The 18,038-nt window shown below is 38.5% G+C and overlaps 1 protein-coding gene across 1 annotated transcript in view; it reads left to right on the top strand.

The window, feature by feature from the left end:
* Positions 1-18,038, top strand: part of SH3GL2 (SH3 domain containing GRB2 like 2, endophilin A1) — a 90,959-nt gene that overhangs the window by 53,957 nt on the left and 18,964 nt on the right. Inside the window, exon 2 of the mRNA XM_071424951.1 lies at positions 17,559-17,627. Within this exon, the coding sequence (XP_071281052.1) occupies positions 17,559-17,627 (69 nt within the window). The remainder of the gene's footprint in view (positions 1-17,558; positions 17,628-18,038) is intronic.

The raw sequence follows: 18,038 nt of genomic DNA, 5'->3' as shown, positions 1-18,038 counted from the left end.
ACAAATACTACCTGTGATAAAACCCAGCAATTCTTTGCACTGCACTGATGCAATCGTCTCAAATATCCCGGAAGCAGCAAAACCTATATGAAAACCCTTATAACCATTTTCTCCATAGGGAAGTTCAACAGATTTAATACGAAATTACCATTATTACTCTATCCTTTATAAAAGTAAAATGTCTAACTAGGTAAGCAGGCTACCATGCAGTAATTTTAATATTTCAGTACAATCAAAATACATCGTTTATAGCTTTTGGTTAGATTCAAAAGAAAGTAAGGTTTGCTGTGTCTTAGCATCAGCACAGTCTGTACTGACAGCCAGAATGCCTTTACCTGAATAAGAATGGTTGGTCATTTAACTCATCAAGATTCATAGATGAATGGCTTTTTAGTATCCAGAGGTAGCAGAGAAATTTTGTGGAAAAAGCTGACAACAACCTACTTGAATATGTACTGTCCATGCAAATTTCTCCTATGCACTAGTTGACCTTAATAGTTTCTTTTGGACCTTTTCCACTTTAAGTTCCTTCTTCTCTTCATTTACTTCAAAATTTTAATTCAAACTGTTTGAGAAATTCTTTAACATACTTAAATCTACTCTGTAGTGTACTGGGAGTTACTATTTATAGGTATCGTTCAGATGCCCTGAACTACAAAAATCTTTCTGCAGTTATTAATGGTGCTGATCTTCTGGGTTCCTAACTGTCTTTACAAAGGACATCTGAATCAGAAGCTGTTATATAGAAGAGATACAGGGAGAACAAAACATCATCATGCTGTATCATTTGACCTGTTTGAACAGTGCTCAGATCAGTCATCTCCTTGACTATATCACATGAGATGGCCAGTGTCATAAAAGCTTCAGTTTTATTGCTTTTGTCTGCAGCTTGCAGGAGGCTTTATAGCTTCATGAGGAACATGAGAGGTTTTTAGATGTATCCTTTTGCTGCATTTTGTATGTCAAAATCGAGGTGGGCCTCTCCTCAGTACTAGTGGCTCAGCAGTGGCAAGCATACAGTCCTGACAGATTGAACTAGCATGATGATGTATATACTGTGTATAAAAATAGTCCCAGTGTTCCCCAGGCAGACTTAGAGCTCCAGGATACAAAAGAGAGAAAAGTTGAGGAAGCAGGTACTACTTTTCACACAAAGAACAGTGACATAGAGACATTAGCAGCCTCTTTTCAAGAAATGGCTAGCTCTGTCAGTTTGTAGGTTAATATATCTGGTCGGAACCCTGCAGTATTTAGAGGTAAAATTTCTCAGAATTTTAACTAGGATTTTTCCCTGTGTTGGGATAACGAAATTGTAACTTGATATTGTTTTGTGCTGATTTATTTTTACAGTTTCAAATTTTAGGATGATTGTTAAATTTTTTCTTGCTAAAGCTATGTCAGGGCATGATGTCCTTATTTTAGGATTGTTTTTTCATACTTAAAACTTAGGGGATTTTTGCTTTTTTTTTTTTCCCTGACACTCCCACAGTATAAGAGAAGGGAATACTCATTTGCAATTCTAACCGTTCATTTTGCTCTGCTTGACAGAAGCAACATTGTGTGTCAAGAAAAAGTGTATTGGAAAAAGCCCAACTTCACAAAAGAACTGTATAGAGCAAATAAGAATTATAAACTTATCAGTTACTCCTAAAGATAAGTAAAATGTTTGTTGTAAGAGCAAATTACATGTTCTTTTCCATTAAGCACAGTAATTCTTTCTTCAATTTCCTTAGTAATTTAAAGTAGCATTACCCCTCAGAATGGCTGTGCTGTAGTAAGATAAGCTTGAGAATGAAATATAAACTGTAGAGCAGAAAAGCCTTTTCATCCCCCCATTTTCCACTAAATAAATGGGTCATGAGAGTGGAGTGCACCACCAGGCACTTTATCCCAGCAAAGGTTATACTGCTGCTGAAACTGTACAGAAACAAAGTCAGGGTAGCTTGTGACAGAAATAATACATGAGCAGATTCTACTGTGGTGTATAGTGGTCAGAAATAAAAGCAAATGGTTGGGTGGCCACCAGGACAGGAGCTTGTAATGATTTTTCTGACATCTCCACAAATAGATGCTGCTTCATGTTTGTGAAGTACAGGAGAGAGTGTATAGCTGGGGGTAGCTTTTCTTCCCTTAGAAAACCGACTTTGGGCTGTGAATCTTTTGCCATCTTTAAAAGGAGATCCAGTTGGCTTTGGTTTTCCTAATTGCACCCCACCCCCCTGCACACACACATACCACTGTCCCCTTTCACAAGCACAGTGCCAGAACCAGTTGTACATTTCTGTCATGCTGGAAGGAAGGCTTCTCCAAGCTCCTGTTTTCCCACCACTGCAACAGCCACAGCTTGCTTTCCCATATGTCTCTTTTGAATCTTGTATTACAAAAAGGATTCAGTGGATCATGGCCCACCTTGTCATGGTCCACATATTCATAGTGGGGAATCTAAGGATTGAAGAGTAAGAAGTGAAAAGTCTTGAGAGCACCAATAGTGCATGTATCCATACAGTTTTTGCTCTAATTTATCAGATTGTGTCTATCAAGCTAATTTTCACAGTGTCATTGTATGTGATGTTCTTTTAGCTTTTGAAAAGTGCTGCTAAACTTGTATGTCAAGAATCTCTTTTTGTACCTCTTATTTAGCATTTGTCCATGTTTATATTGGCATAGAGTGTCTGGATGTGGGATTCTTGGACCATAATCAGGAGGCACAACATGACAGATTTGTAAATCCATCACAACTCCTGCATATTTTAAGAAGATATAAAAATGGTTTATTTTTCTGTATCTTACCAGAAAGTAGGTAAAGTAGCTAAAGAATTGGTTCACAGGGAAAATGTTATTCACAGTTCATTCATATTCACAACATAGGTTATTTATTGTCCACCAGTCTACACAACTTCAAAGTGAGTGACATATTCAGCATAAATGGAGTATGAAAAATGAGATATTTCAAAATCCAGTATGATTTATCTGTCTCTGTACTTCTTAGTTTCATTTCTAGATCATTTTCAACCTCTAAAATCCTTAATTTTGAATTGCCATTAGCTAATGGTAAAAGAGAGAATACTAGTACTTATATGTCTACATTTATATATATATTATATATACTGTTTATGTATTTTTTATTATTTAAAAAAACCCCATTCATCTGTATTGGTATGTATTGTAATGCCTGTATTACTCTGCCCCCAGCCTGTGGTACTGCCTGGGACTGTGACCAAAGGGTGGGACCCAGCACTTGGCCTTGTTGAACTGCACCCACTCGGCCTTGGCCCATCAATCCAGCTGTTCCAGATCCCCCTGCAGAGCCTCTCTGCCCTCCAGCAGATCAACACTTCTGCTTCACTTGGTATCATCAGCAAACTCACCGAGGGTGAACTCAATCCCCTCATCTGTCATTAAGATACTAATGGCCCCAGTTCTGAGCCCTGAGGAATACCCACTGGTGACCATCCACCGCCTGGATTTAACTCCCTTCACGCCATTGTCTGGGACCAGCCATCCAGCCAGTTTCTCACACAGTGAAAAATGCACCCATCTGGTTTGTCCCTGAGAATGGTGTGTGAAATGGTGTCAACAGCTTTACTAAAGTCCAGGTAGACAACATCCACAGCACAACATCCACAGCCCTTCTTCCCCCATCCACTAAGCAGGTCAGATGTTTAGCACTGCATCACTTCTGCTGCTTTCCTTTTGTAAAGTCAGTGAGAATTTTTCTTCTGATCTCTGTGGTAAAAGGTTAGTACTGGCAGCTACAGAGTGTTTCCTAAGAAGCAGGTTTTGCTAACTTTCTGCTGAGAAAATCTGTACTTCACAAACATTCTAACTCCAAGATGCAGTGGTGACTGGGATCCTCATTAATCCATCCTTCTACTGGTGTGGTGTAGGGAAGAATGTGTATGTGCTGAAATCTGGTTGCAGGTGATTGCAGGACTTGGCTTAAGTTATGTTCATTCAGTGAGTACCTCACTGTAAAAACATTCCAAACACAGTGGCACCCATCCACATACCAGAAGAAGTGGTGTCTTAAGATGTCTGTAGGAGTACAGTTTCAGCTGTAATACAGGGTTTCCTTGTTTACTGGTTTTCTGGAGACTGTGAGGATAAATGAGTTTAAAATATTTTTCAAGTTACATGTACATGAGACACCATCACAAGCAGATTACAGTGCAAAGACTGCTCCTCATAGACTCAACAGCCATCAGGTGGTACTGTAGAATATGCAGGGGCTTCTGCCTGTCACTGAATGGTTTGTTCAGGCTGGTATAGGATTTTCTCTAGATGGAAGGTGCATTAAGGCAGTTCAAGACCAACAAAACATATTAATATGTTCAAAGCTGATCATCTCTGGATATAGTTTTTGCTTGCATGTTTCTTTCAGAAGCTAATTTGAATGCAGTAGTTTAAAGAAAGAAAAAACAGTGTAAAATATTTAGGACTTCTCAGGAATTACTTTTTACTTCAGATTGTGTATACTGCTAACCAACTTCCAAGGCAGAGTAAAGCAATGAAGTATTTAGTGGCCTTTCTTTCTCTGTGTTTCTTTTATAGCCAGCTACATGTCTCAAGGCTGTGTAAGAACACAATCCAATTTACTCTTCCCCTCACCTCCCCAAGATGAAACTTCCGGTGAAATTTACATGTTAATTGTCTGCAAAATGGACAGTAGCTCTGAACACTGATAATTAGTCTGATTAGTCTCAGTCATTAATTGCATTAAGAGGCTACTGCTATATTTTTATTTGTGATTGTGATGTTTAAATTTTGACATTTGAAAACCTCAATCTGGTTTTCATTTTTGTTACTTTTTTGCTTTTACATCACCACAGAATAACATGTGGTTAATTTCATATTGAACATAAATGTTCTCTATTTAATTAACAGATTAACATAAAGGATCATACATGCTTTGATATCACATGCGCACTGTAATGTGTTTTTACCCCAAAATTCATGACATGTTTTAACACTTGCCACTATGGAAAACATGGTGAGGACAGAAGGAAGAAGAACTTCTACTTTTCGCTCTAGTATAAGGTGATTGTCTTCTAAAACATTTCTCATTAGTTTATTTCAAAAGGAAAGGGAATCCTATGCGTTTCAGGTCTTTATTTTGCATGTCCCTTTCATCTTATTCTGTAAAGTACAAATATTCTTTTTGCTGAAATGTAATACCTCTGGGATAGAACCTGGAATAAAGCAAATCAGTGCCTGGCAACACAAGGTACATGTTTTTAAGGAAGCAGATTAAAGAAGAAGAAGTGAATCTTCCACTGATAGGGTAGCATAGAGCATCTGTTAGAATAACTTGTGTCATAAAATGGAAGATGATTCATGTGTGTTACACCTACTGAAGGGCCTGTCTCCATTTTGCTCTGGTTTCCTTGCTTTTTTCACATGCCCTCTCTTCTCCTGCCAGGTAGTACTCTTTCACAGGTAGCAGATAGTAACCTCCATGTGTTTTACAGAACCAGTAAAGTCTCTGTGCTGGCTGCAAGGACTGTTATGGCATGTCTTATGTCAGCTTTGTACTACAAAATGGAGAAAAGAGGTGTCAGTGAGGTGCCTGTAGATGTGGAGGCAGGCAGAATCCATGGGCATGGGCCTTTCTGAGTCTCTCAAAGACAGACGTGGTTTTTCTAAATGGGATGAAATAAACTAAATAAACTGATCTAAATAAACTATTGCTGTGTAGCTGAATTTGACATGAATATGCAGCTGTTCTTCTAAAAAGAAACACTCTTAGGATGGCTCTTCATCTGCATTAAATGCTGAAAGAATCAGGAGGGGCTTTAGCACCAAATAGTATATTCCATGTCTACATTTCTGCACTCCTAGTTGAGAACATTGTTCCCTTTATGTAGGTAAGGTTTTATTCAGTGTGATTGCTCATTTTTCAGAGGAACATGCCTGCAGTGTGGTTTAGGAAGGATGAAATGGCAGCATTTATAAAATCTTACCTTTATTTTTGTGAAGATTTCAGTATTTTTTAGACTTATTTTCTCTCATCTCTGAAAGTAGCCTATTTACATGGGCATGTGCACATTAGAATCTACTTTGCTTGTTTTGTTTTCTCCATCTGCTAATGGAGTTTAAGAACATTTTCTTTATGGAGTTTAAAAACCCTTTCATTGTCGGTGTGGACTTCCAGACACTGAGGGCAGGGAGTGGCCATAAAAATTAACTAACTGTTAAAGGCAATTCCAAAAAGAATCTGTTGTCACTTTTCATATTTTTGTAAAAATTAGAAAATGTAAGCAGTTCCACATTTGTGTCTTCCAAGTCAGTTTTTAAAATTCAAAATCCTCATTTTTTAGTGATCTTGCACAGCCAGGTCTTGAAGACTTCATAAAATGCCATCGTTTATTCTCATAAACTGTTAAAATTACGGGGGAAAGGCAGAAGGCAGCAAATGAATTTATACATGAAGAGAAACATTCCTCTTTTCTGTGAAACTTCAGGTAATAGTATATAATTAGATCTGCAGTGGCTCAGAGGTTTGACTGCTATGTAAGCCTGAAAGACTGATTGTAGAGGACTGCAAATATCTTGAGATATACAATGGTGTAAATTTTTACCAGTTTTGAGCTGGCCACAGATCCTTTGAGCTGTGTCCTCTGTTGTTTGGGTTTTTAAAAATTCTGTTATTTTTTTAAATCACATTTTCACCAGGATTCCATCAAACAAGTTGTGAGCTAACATTAGCAAGAATGACTTTTTCATTTTATCTCTCAAAAATCTATATATTCCTTTTAGTAATAAGACTCTGTAAATTAGTTAAAAACTTACCAAAAGGTTCTAACTTTCCTTTGTCACAGAAGCATCGATATCTTGAATACAGGCTAGAACCACAGACTCATTACTGCAACTAGGGCAGAGTTTGCTTGTTGCACTGTGATCAGGTGTGACCGTAGTCATGAACCAGTCAGTGAGATCAATGCTACTGTATAATTTATTTTGGGGGCGATATTATGGTCATCTTTCTCATTCCTTTGGTGCCTCTTGGAGAGCAGTACCCATCAGAGAGCAGCAGACTCAGCTCTGCTTTTGCCTAAAGCAGATATGTTTGTGTAGCTGCAGGGATGTCAGAGGTGCTTCTGGTGGGTCTCTTGTTTATTTATGCAAGTTTAGTTTCCTTACATTTTAAAATTACCTTTATCATTGGTAGCTGATACACACAGTGTTGAACGGAGGAAAATTATCATCTTCAAATTTAGATATTAATGCCTAAGGCTGTGGTTATGCCTTCATTTTGGTAGGAAAGGTATGCTCTTCCTCCATGCCAGGGATACTGACAGGATCCCTCTGCTGGCATTGCTGCAGCTGCAGAAGGAAAGCTGCCTCTGCTCTGTGTAGCGTGCTCATAACACAATACAGTGTCATGCTAAGTGGTGCCTCCAGTCATTTTCTTCTTTTATCTGGGTATGTTTCATCCAGTCCTAACTCACTCAGTCCCCCTTTTCTTCTTTTTCTCTTGCATATATCTCAGAAGCACAAAAAGGCACACCACCATTTCAGTCCATCAGGGGGTCACCCCAGAAATGCCCAGTGGCTCACAGAGCTTTACTGTTATATTGTGGTGCTCTCCAGCCCCAAGAGCAGGCCAGTGCTTTGGGATATATTGTTCTTACATGGTGAGTTGAGACAGAGGACATCAGTTTAATGGGAATGCATTTGGTTTAATTTAAATAGTGTTCATGTAAAAAAAAAATGGAGCTTAAAGCAGATCTCAGCAATTTCTAAATGTGCTGCTATCAAACTGAAAGTGTTGGATGGGTTTGGCTTGTTAAGTATGTAGTTAATAAAGCTATCAACACTGCCTGCCAGCAACATAAGAAAATAGTTTGGACTGGCACTTTGCTGAGCTGTGTCGACTGCCTTTTAGATGTAGTGGCAATAGGAAAACCAGAAATAAAATGTACGTCAGTACGAGCAACAGATTACAGACAGGTTTTTCCTCACAAACTTCTTTCAATGTCTTCTCTTAGACAGATAACAATTAATTCAGTGAGAGTTTCCAACAAACTCTTTTCCAAATGTAGCAGGAGCAACTTCACAATGGCAGAGTTTGTATGGCTGCTAAATTGAGGAATCATATTTAAGCCATGTTCTCTTATCCTCTAGCAGCTTCTGAATGTTCCCTGCATTCTCACATTTCCAGATGTTAAAGACTAGGCTAACTTTCACCCAGCAGAAGGCATGTAGACTAATATAACTTATATAGTGGTGTAAAATATGCCCTAAATTTGGTTGCTGTGAATTTCTCATGCTGTTATTTTGCCTGCTCTCTTCCTCTTCCTCTTCCTCTTCCTCTTCCTCTTCCTCTTCCTCTTCCTCTTCCTCTTCCTTTTTTGGCCAGGTTATGCCCTATTTATTTCTGCTAGACTTTAATTCATTCCTTTATTGAGAGAAAAATTACAAAGCTTTAACCCTCTAGAATAATGGGCTATTAATTTGCCCAGCAAAGTCATGTCTGCTTGACCAATCAATATTGTTTCATCACTACTTGCATAATGCTGATCAAATATTTGGACTCTGTATTGTGGAGATTTTAGCAAGCTGTAGACTGTACCTTAGCACTCTTTACCTGCTATGACTGATTTTCCCTGCCTGCGAAATACTCCAGTGTTTTTCAAAGTTGATGTCTAGCACATGTAATTCTGCTGGATCAGTAGCCAAGACTAAACATCCTTCATGAAGAGTGAGTATGAGCTCAGCCTCCCAGCTGGCAGCTTAAACCACTGCTGCAGAAAACATTTTTGTGCTAAAATGGAAAAGGTGAGGACAAGCAGTCTGGTGACATAGTTTAAGAAACCATGGGATTATTTAAATTTCCTGTCACCTGTGCCCAGATCATGTCTACTTTGTGGTAAGGCATGTGCCAAGTGAAGCAGTGGGATGGTAGAGATCATTGTTCTTGCTGAATTTAGAAGCTACATGGATGAAGGAAACACGTTAATGTGTGTAGTTTAGCTAAGATGGACCATGATCCATAAACATGCTCCAGATTAGGATGTTAACTGAATGGATATCTGTTTTGTGTTCTTTTCCTCTCTTTTTCCACTCCATATATTGTCATACTGTACATGTGCCACTCATCTGCCCTGAAGATTGCTTTGGAGACATGACAGAGGTATGGAAGTTTGAGTGAATATATCATTTTAAGGTGTACACTCTTTCAAATACAAATCCCATTTACACATGATAATAGAGCATGATAGGTCAGGAGCTGGCAACTAGTGGCATTCCAGATAAGAAAGCCAGTGCTGTGTACCTTTCTAAGAAAGAGACATGAGAACTTCAGAAATTTTTAGTGGGTTTGGGCTTTGCCACTCAGAATTTCCTTATCACCACTCAGTGGAATGAGCTGCTTACATCAAAGAAACAGGCAGCTACCAAAAATTTTTTGGCACTCTGAGAAATATAGCACAGTTGTCTTCTTTCTTTGTGGCAGTGCAGTGTAGGGCAGGGCTCCCACTACTGATGTAAGAAATATGGGTCTGAATCCAGGTCACTTTGCACAAAAGTAAAAAACTTGTGGGCATTTTATTGCCCACAGGTTCACTATAGGGACTGACAGAATCATAGTACTGTTGTCATTGGAAGTAGAGATGTCATGTAGGAATAGATTCTCTGCTTCTTTCCTGTACTGCAAAAGAGCAGAGATTGGCATGTTTTCCAGCTAACACAGCCACCTTTTTAATACCGATTTCTTCCTTTTCTCATACTGGTGTCCTTCTGGGGACAGAGAGTGTTGAAAAAAGCACACAGTGTTCTGACTGTCTTCAGCTCTCTGTCAGCTTTTGAGCTTCTGCCAGCTTCTCTTTGTCAGCTCCCAAGGCCACTCTAAACTTCAGAGGTGCTGGGGTTGTGACCAGCTTTCTGGCTGAACTTAAACTTTGCAGAGAGCCAGCCTCCTGAAGTGTGTGTTTGGTAAACAGGCAAGACTTCAGTAATAAGTTTAAATTTGTGAAATTAATTCTGTTATCATTGCAGTGTTTCTGCTATCAGCCCACTTCTGTCACTGGAATGCATAACACTGATTTCAATTTGTGTCAGCTGTAGGGTAGTACCTTCCTCATCTGTCGTGGTATGTGTGCCTCTAGACGGGAACTTCCCTTACAGAGATAGAGCACGGAGCAGTACTGCACCAGTGCTTCCTCAGCAGTTCCTGCCCTGCCCTCAGCCTGTTTTATTTCACTTGCCAGAGGACAGCCTCCAGCCTCCAGCAGCAGCATTGCAGCAGAGTCTCTGCAGTAGCTCCTGTCAGTGCAGAAGCTTGCGGCATACTTTCATATGGTGCACTAGCGCTGAATGTGAATGACTTCCCCTGCATTGCTGGAGTTGCGGAAATTCTGCAGTATGGTCCTTGGTAGTAGTTAGAAAGCAAAAGGCTGGATCAGATTGAAGAAATGATTGCTCCAGCCACCCTCGTCCCTCCCCTTGGAATACTCTGGCTGAAGATGAAAAATCAAAAAAGAGATTGAATCTAAATGAAAAGAGTAAGAATATGGGACAGGTTCACAACGCATTTTTCTTACCATGTGGCAATGCTGGAGGTTGGGATCCTTACCTTTGTGTATCCTTCTTGAGGAGAAATAGTTTGGCTGAGATATTTTGCTTTTGCTGCACACTGGCATTACTGGACAGCCTGTCCCACAAGGAGTTTCATTCATGGTTTGACAGGCTTTAGCAATGGCCTGTCTTTCACACTGACAGTTCTTGTGTCTTACGTATGTCCCATCTAGAGCCAATTTCCCTGACTTCAGACTGTTAGTGGAACTCATAAACAGGGCTGTGGGCCCTACTACTAGCAGCTGTGAGGACTAGCAAGGCCAAGCTATTGTGTATATATATAAAGGGTATTTAGAGGATGCCTTGTGAGAGAAGAAGGCAAGCCTTTTAGAATCCAGTCATAGCCTTCCCTGCTTGAGTTTCCAAAATTCAGTTTACTTCCTGGTCTTTGAATAGCACACTTTATTGTTCACACCCTGAATCCAACAGCAGAGTCAAGGGAACGTTTAAGGGTGAATAAAGCTAGCCAGCCTGTGGCTAGTTTGGTGTTGTGGTAGAACAGGCCAGCAAACAAAAATGTTCTAGCAGGAAGAAAGTGATTTCAGTGCCATCAGAGGACAGAGTATATTATTCCCTGATTAAATATATCTACTGAGTGACAGAAGGGAAAAAGAAAAGATAATCTCAGGCTTGTCTGGCAGATGCTTACCTAAAATACATCATGAACATTTCTGCTAGATATGCTGCTGATGGCAAGCAGTAGCAGGTGTAAATTAATGCTAACTATTTTCCCCTGTGCTTTGCAAGTGCATTTCTTCATTTTGCCATGGAGAAAACAAAGCCTCAATGGCATGATCAGAGTCTCAGTGAAAACAGGACATAAAAAATTAGGTTCTCTGGAGATTCTTAGTTCTGTAAGTTTTTTTACTTTTCTCTTTCACACTCACTTCATGACCTGTTACAGCTTCTGTGATAGCAGTGGTGTCACTATGCTCCTCAGTTCCGTATGGGAAGGATCTTCTGGCGCTGAGCTCCAGCTGGCATGGTGGCCTTCTGTTGTGGCTCTACAGCTGAAGAAGAGAAATTCATGAACTAAATGTAAATGGGCATTACTGTAACTCAAATGTATGTAAAATTTGGATCTTATTTTCATTTTACTACTAAGGTGGCTTTTTTATATCCTCATGTTGTGTTTTATTGACAGTCTCTATTTCACACAAGTTGCTTACATATTTAAAAGAAGAATAGAATAAAATTCAAATAATTTAAAATGCAATGTTGACTGTAACAAGCTTTCCTTGTGAAATCTGATGTGTTCAATGGAAGTGTGGGGTTTGCTCAATTTTGCTAACAAATAACTACAGTACGAATGTAAGGCTTATCAAACACTTCTGGCTTCTTGTGAGATTTATCACATTTGTTAAGTTTCCTGAAGCTTTCCAAAACTAATGATACCGGGTCATTTGGCTTGTAAATGAAGATTACCCTTATCTAGATGGTTATTCTGGAAAAATTGAGTGAGATTGCTCTACATCTGCTGAAATCATTTTTAGTACATGATAAGGTGCTGTGAATCAATACTAATGTTTTCTATGGCCTCTTAATGTTTCTGAGATAAGGTATCTCCATATCTCCATCTCCTTTTTTATTCTATATATTGATGAAAATTGAAAAAGAAGTCTAAAATGCACCTAATTTACATATGCTTTTGTGGTGGGTTTTTCTTACATTCCTATTCTAATTTATCTGAATAAGCAGAAGAGCTCCTCTGTTGCTGACTGTTATTGCTGAGAATGTGCCATGAGATGTTTCATAATCCACAGAGAACCAGGGTCATGATCATTAATCTAAATTTCAGATGTCGCTTGTTTTCTGTGGTAGTTAATTCTGATACCATAAATGCCAAACAATGCAGGATCAGCCAGACACAAAAATTAGCCTGCAAGTGGCAGTTTTTTCTTACTCTAGTGTGCAGACAGAATTAAAAATAAAAAACGTCTTGGTTAGAGACTGTGCTTTTTTAAAAATAAAAATGTTTCTTTTCAAATACTTTCTCCTGAAAAGCCTGCAGTGTTGGAAAACCATCACCATATATAGACAGACTTCTTCCATTGAAATGTGTACTTCTTCCTTGTCTTTGAAAAGCTGACAAAGCATCACAGCATTTTAGAGCCTATCTGAAATTTTTTAACAAACCTGAAGATAATTCAGTCACTGTGCTTCCTCATTGTGAAAGAAAAAACTCAAAATGGCAAAAACAGCATGGAAGAACTGTAGAAACCGGTGGAAGAAATACTGAGCAATCAGGAATGGGAAATCAATAGGGTGACTTGAATTTAATGAGCATGAACTACAGAGGGCATTTTCTTTTTCCATTGTGAATTTGTAAGCTTCATTTATTAATCTTTCCCATAGCTTTCATATTAATAAAAATTTTCTTTTTACCAGCCTGTCCACTGTGTGACAATTTGATAGGACTCTGCTGTCAACAGCCTTCCTTTGAGGAATAGAAAATATTGCCATGGATACGTAATTGGAGTTAGGAATGCATGCAATAAGGAGACTGTTACTTTTCAGTCCTACTGTGGCATGACCACTTTACGAACAGGGCATTCAGTTTGCATCATACGGAAATGCAGTGTATTGTGTTGGTAATCTATTTTAAACTGGTTTTCCTCCTCCTCTATAGAGACAAAGCTGCTACCTACACTTGCTGCCAAACTAGTATGTCATTAAATTAGTTGAGCTGCAAACTCAGGTGACTAGAGGGTAGTTTAATGCAGGTCTTACTGCATTTTCAAGTTTGGGTAGTGTCATATCATAGTCTTCAGGATTTTCTTGTAGCGGGTCTTTGACCTGTGAATTGTTCAGAACCTTGGTACAATTCAGTGTCCTGGAATAGTTGTCTAATGCATGTTTGATTTATATTAATATTTTGTGAATAGTGAGAGATGACAGCATCAGAGACCTTTAGAGGACTGCTGCATGAGCTATTAAGTGATCATCCCTGTATTCTATAAAAGTTTACTGGAATTTTTGAGACATTTCTAGTGACCGTTCAAGCATTCTTTTGTCCCTTGACATACGGCATCATAACACAGCAATACATCAAAAAAGAAAAAAAGGGTTATTTGCACAAATGCATGAAAAATGGAACAAATGCGTTCATAACTATGACTTAACAAGTTTTGTTGTTTCACATTAAATCCAGCTACCAAACCTCATACCTGCTACTGTGGCTTGTGTTCCAGCTCCTTTGAACATTTACCAAAATCTGTGTTCTTAATATTAACTGCCAGGGAAAATAAAGTTTATTTTTTCCCCTAAGTGTAAGAGTCATACAAATTTTTTTGTTCCTACTGAAACCATTCTGATTGGAAGATGTCAAATTCATATTCTGCCTGGGTGGAAATATGATTGTTATAAAATTGGAATTTACTCATTTACTCCAAGGGACTGTATAGCACTGGTTATCAGTCAAATAAAGTATGAAGATACCAACAGTAAAACATGACATTATTAGGGGTAGAAGAAGTCTGTATATTCTTGATTCATAGAAATTGTAGTATATGGTTGAGATAATTCATGCTATATATGTATAAAATATTGTAGAATCTAATGTATGTCTTTGACCACCCTGGCTGGGAGCAGAGTCTTATGTTTATTCAAGTCGTTCCTGACAACGGTTAAGATAATATCAAGTCTGTTAACGTATGAAAGAAACCTTCCTGGACCATGAGTGCTGACTTCCTTGGAATGCCTAAGCCACTCAGGAGGACCTGCACCTGGGAAGATTGCATCTACCATACTCAAGCACCAGCGCCACTCTGCTACATGCGAATACAGGCTCTGCCGAGGTGCTCAGACATCCTCTGGACACCTGGACCTACCTTTGTCTATTCCTGCACATGTATGGATCCAGTTCTACATGTGAAGAGACACAAAGGAACGTTCGGCCACCTCTGCCTCAGGCAGAATGAACTGTATATAAGCCAGCAGCGTGAAGCAGTCGGGATGAACCCCTGGGGAAACGCTGGCACTTTGTCAGTCGGATCTCAATTCACCCAGCGCCTGCACCCAGGGCTGACGCTGCCTTGGCTGTGGTGGTCTTTCAAAAATTCTGTTTTTGTTAACGATCTAATAAATCATTGTTAAATTTTCTTATAAATTTGGCTGCCGATTTGATCATTTATAACAGAAATGTTTTCAGGATATCCCCTTGTTCCTTTAAAAGCCCAATTTTAATTCTGTTTTAAAACAAGAACCAAAATGTTGATGCCTTAAAATGATGTGGCCAGGGAGTCTTTCAGTTTCTGGGTAGCTGTAGCTGTTAGCTGACGATGTTCCTGAGAGCTTCTTAAATGTTTGTCATGAGAGCAGATCCTAAGCTGGTGGAAGCTGGCATGGCTTCATGACCTATGATAATCAGATCTGACAATCTTAGATACTGATGGAGTGGTAGCCTGAGTGAAATGCTTTAACAGTTGATTTGGAGGATGAATATAAACAGGCTGAAAAATATCTCCAAATTTAGTCAATACTACTACAATGGCATAGATGTGGGCCTTATTGCAAATGCCTTTCTCAGGCTCAAAGGTCCCACCTGACTACTTCTGATTTTGGCCTTGAAAAGGAGGTGTGGTACACTCTTTTGAGCAGATTATTCCCTTCTGACCCAAGGGGAAAGAACTGTTGAGGATTTAATTTTATTTTATCCTTAAATCTGAATTCTTAATTAGAGTTCTCATCTCTGACTGCTTGAGTAACTGTGGTCTTCAAGGAAAAATTAAAAAAAATCAAAACCAAACAGTACTTACATTTTAAGTGGGATTTTGGTTCAGCTGCTTTTTTCTGAGGTCTGTCAGTGCTTCTCCAAAATAGAGGTTTGTTTGCATAATGGAGTTGAGCACGGTTCCTTCAGGGTATGTGATGTAACTACTCTGAGAGAAGAGACTCCCAGCCCCAGAAGGGCTGAAGACTTAACAGCTCATATTTCTCTCTCTCCTTTGACTCACCCATTTGTAACAGTACTTGTCACAGAGCTTTACAAATTAATTTTCTGCTTAGCACATAGTGTTTTTAGCCACCTTAAATGAGTGACTCTGGATGGTAACTGTGAGCCTAATATTGACAAGGTAAGCAAAAACTGAAAGCAAGTCTAGAAGAGAGGGGTGACCTGCCTTTTTGACTATGCAGTGACCACTCCAGAAGACTGCTGGGCTGTGCTTTTTAAGAGTGTCATACGATTGTCAGCTGGAGTAGTGATTAATGTGAAAGAAAGGAGCAATTGCTATGGTTTATAGATGTGAATTAGGATATTTAGGGCATCTGTGGGGATGAAAAGAAATGTCTTTGCAAATCCTCATCAACCATGAAAATATTTCAAAATGAAGAAATGTAGAGCTACAGCCCAAAAGGGCTGGGAGATTAATTCCTTTTGAGTACTTTGTAGCCTTGGAGTTGAACTACAGATATGAAAAATCTATTTTAAATATTTAAGTGCTAGCATATAAGCATACTGTTATTTTTTGGGATGTGAAATCTTTATAGTAGGAAGCTTCTGTGAAGATTTAGCCATATTATCTGTAGTAGGATATCCATTTGTGGAAGATTCATTCATGAAACTAATTAATAAATCTTTTAAAACTGAAACTGTCCCTTGTCCACTACTCCTAACAGTACTGTGTTTGATTCTTTTGTGGCACTTCACTTATCTCTGTAGATCACAAGTTTAATGATACAGACCACACAAATTCATTCATATTCAGATTATTGATAAGAGGCTGTCTGTATGCTTTTGCACATCTCTTTTGTACAGGAAATACCGGGAAATACAATTCCTTGGGTTTGTCATAGTATTGTTGTTTCATTAATGCACCATTTTGGCTACTAATTTGTGAGATGCTGACAGAAAACAAACAGAGCTGATAGCTATTTCCTATTGCACAGATAATTATAGCCTGCATTAGTAAGTGCTTGGCCATGATGCACTTGCAGCTTTGTTGTAGTGAACTGAAGTGAATTTAAAATCATACAGATGTCTGGAATTTACTAATGGCATGTGAGTGACTGTGGGTATTCCTCCTCTTTATACTAAAAAAATAATATAGAGGACTTACCACAGTAGTTAAAACCAAAAGGGGAAAAGTAAAATTTTTATTTTCTTTCTTTTTGTTTATTACTGGAATCGCTTCACTGAAATCAGTAATTAATAACTTATATGGTGATTAATTTCTTATGACAAATACCATCCCAGTGAAAGATTAATATGTTCACTGAATCATATGTACCTGATTTAGTTGAGGGAGTATAGTAGTAAAAGACTTTGTGACTGACAATGCAATTGTTAAAATCCATTTTGAATGGTGCTGTAGAGCAGTTACTCTTCATGTCTGTTATTGTCAATGTTACTGACTGTAAAAGGAAACATAGTTCAGTGTATTACATTGTATCAGGGAGATGAAACAGTAGCCCTATTCCATTTTCCAATTAGTTTTCAAACTTAATGTTTTATAAAAAAAACAGAGCATTTGCTAAAGTCATACTAACAGAGTTCCCTTTATTTCTTTCTATCTAGATAAGTGATTTATGTATAACATAATACTCACACTCTTTCATGGAATGAATAGAGGGGTTTTTTTTTTTAATCAATCTCTCTATCTGTCTCTCTGTCTATCAAGTTATATATAAATTCTTGATTTTTACTGGTGATCTGCTTCGGGGTGAGTCAATATCTGGAAGTTCTCGGGCATGGGTGTCTCTTGCTTTCTGGATGGCTAGAACCACTTTGTGCTTTGTGCTTAGGTGTGGCTTGTATCCTTGGTCAAAGAGGCTGGGTCTCTGAGGCTTAAGCAGTAATATGTTATTTCTGAATGTTTCACTTTAGAGTGTGTTGGAAATAAGTTTCTCAGAAGGAGTAATAAGTTTTCCTGTTTGTACTGACTTAACAGAAAAAAAAAAACCCTAGCATTTCTACAAGGAAATATTGTAGCTGGATTTTTTTCAGTTGTTGCTGAATCTGTTGTTCTTTTTTTTAATTGCAGAAAGTGAGCGAAAAAGTAGGAGGTGCAGAAGGAACAAAACTAGATGATGATTTCAAAGAAATGGAAAGGGTAAGTCTAAATACAGCATATATTCATTATTACCATGCATTTTTCTTTCTAGGACAGGAATTTTAAAAGGTTTTGGTCCTGGAATCACTGAGAGAATTTATAAACACTTAGCTCAGCAGGACTGTGTTGTCAGTTTTCTATTTCTTTTTGTTTTCTAACCAAGGGATATGTGGCACTCTATAATGCAAATTCTTCATTCAGAGAGACTGGGGCTGAAGTCATCTACAAATTAAGTGCATTTAAACCTTTGTAGAGGATCTCTGAAAACTGAGTCAGTCTACAAGACAGCCATTTCAGTGGGGAAGGATGCTGGTAATTCCTGGCTCCTTGAGTATCAAGGCTCTAGGCATGACAATGGCACTGGTTTGACATGACAATTCATTCACAGGTTCAGGGGTCCTGTTAGGCACC

Source organism: Agelaius tricolor, unplaced genomic scaffold (genome assembly GCF_023055355.1).
Source record: "Agelaius tricolor isolate 1412-34295 unplaced genomic scaffold, bAgeTri1.0.p SCAF_4, whole genome shotgun sequence".
In the NCBI taxonomy this organism is placed as follows: Eukaryota; Metazoa; Chordata; class Aves; order Passeriformes; family Icteridae; genus Agelaius; species Agelaius tricolor.
This window is presented reverse-complemented; position numbering and strand designations above follow the sequence as displayed.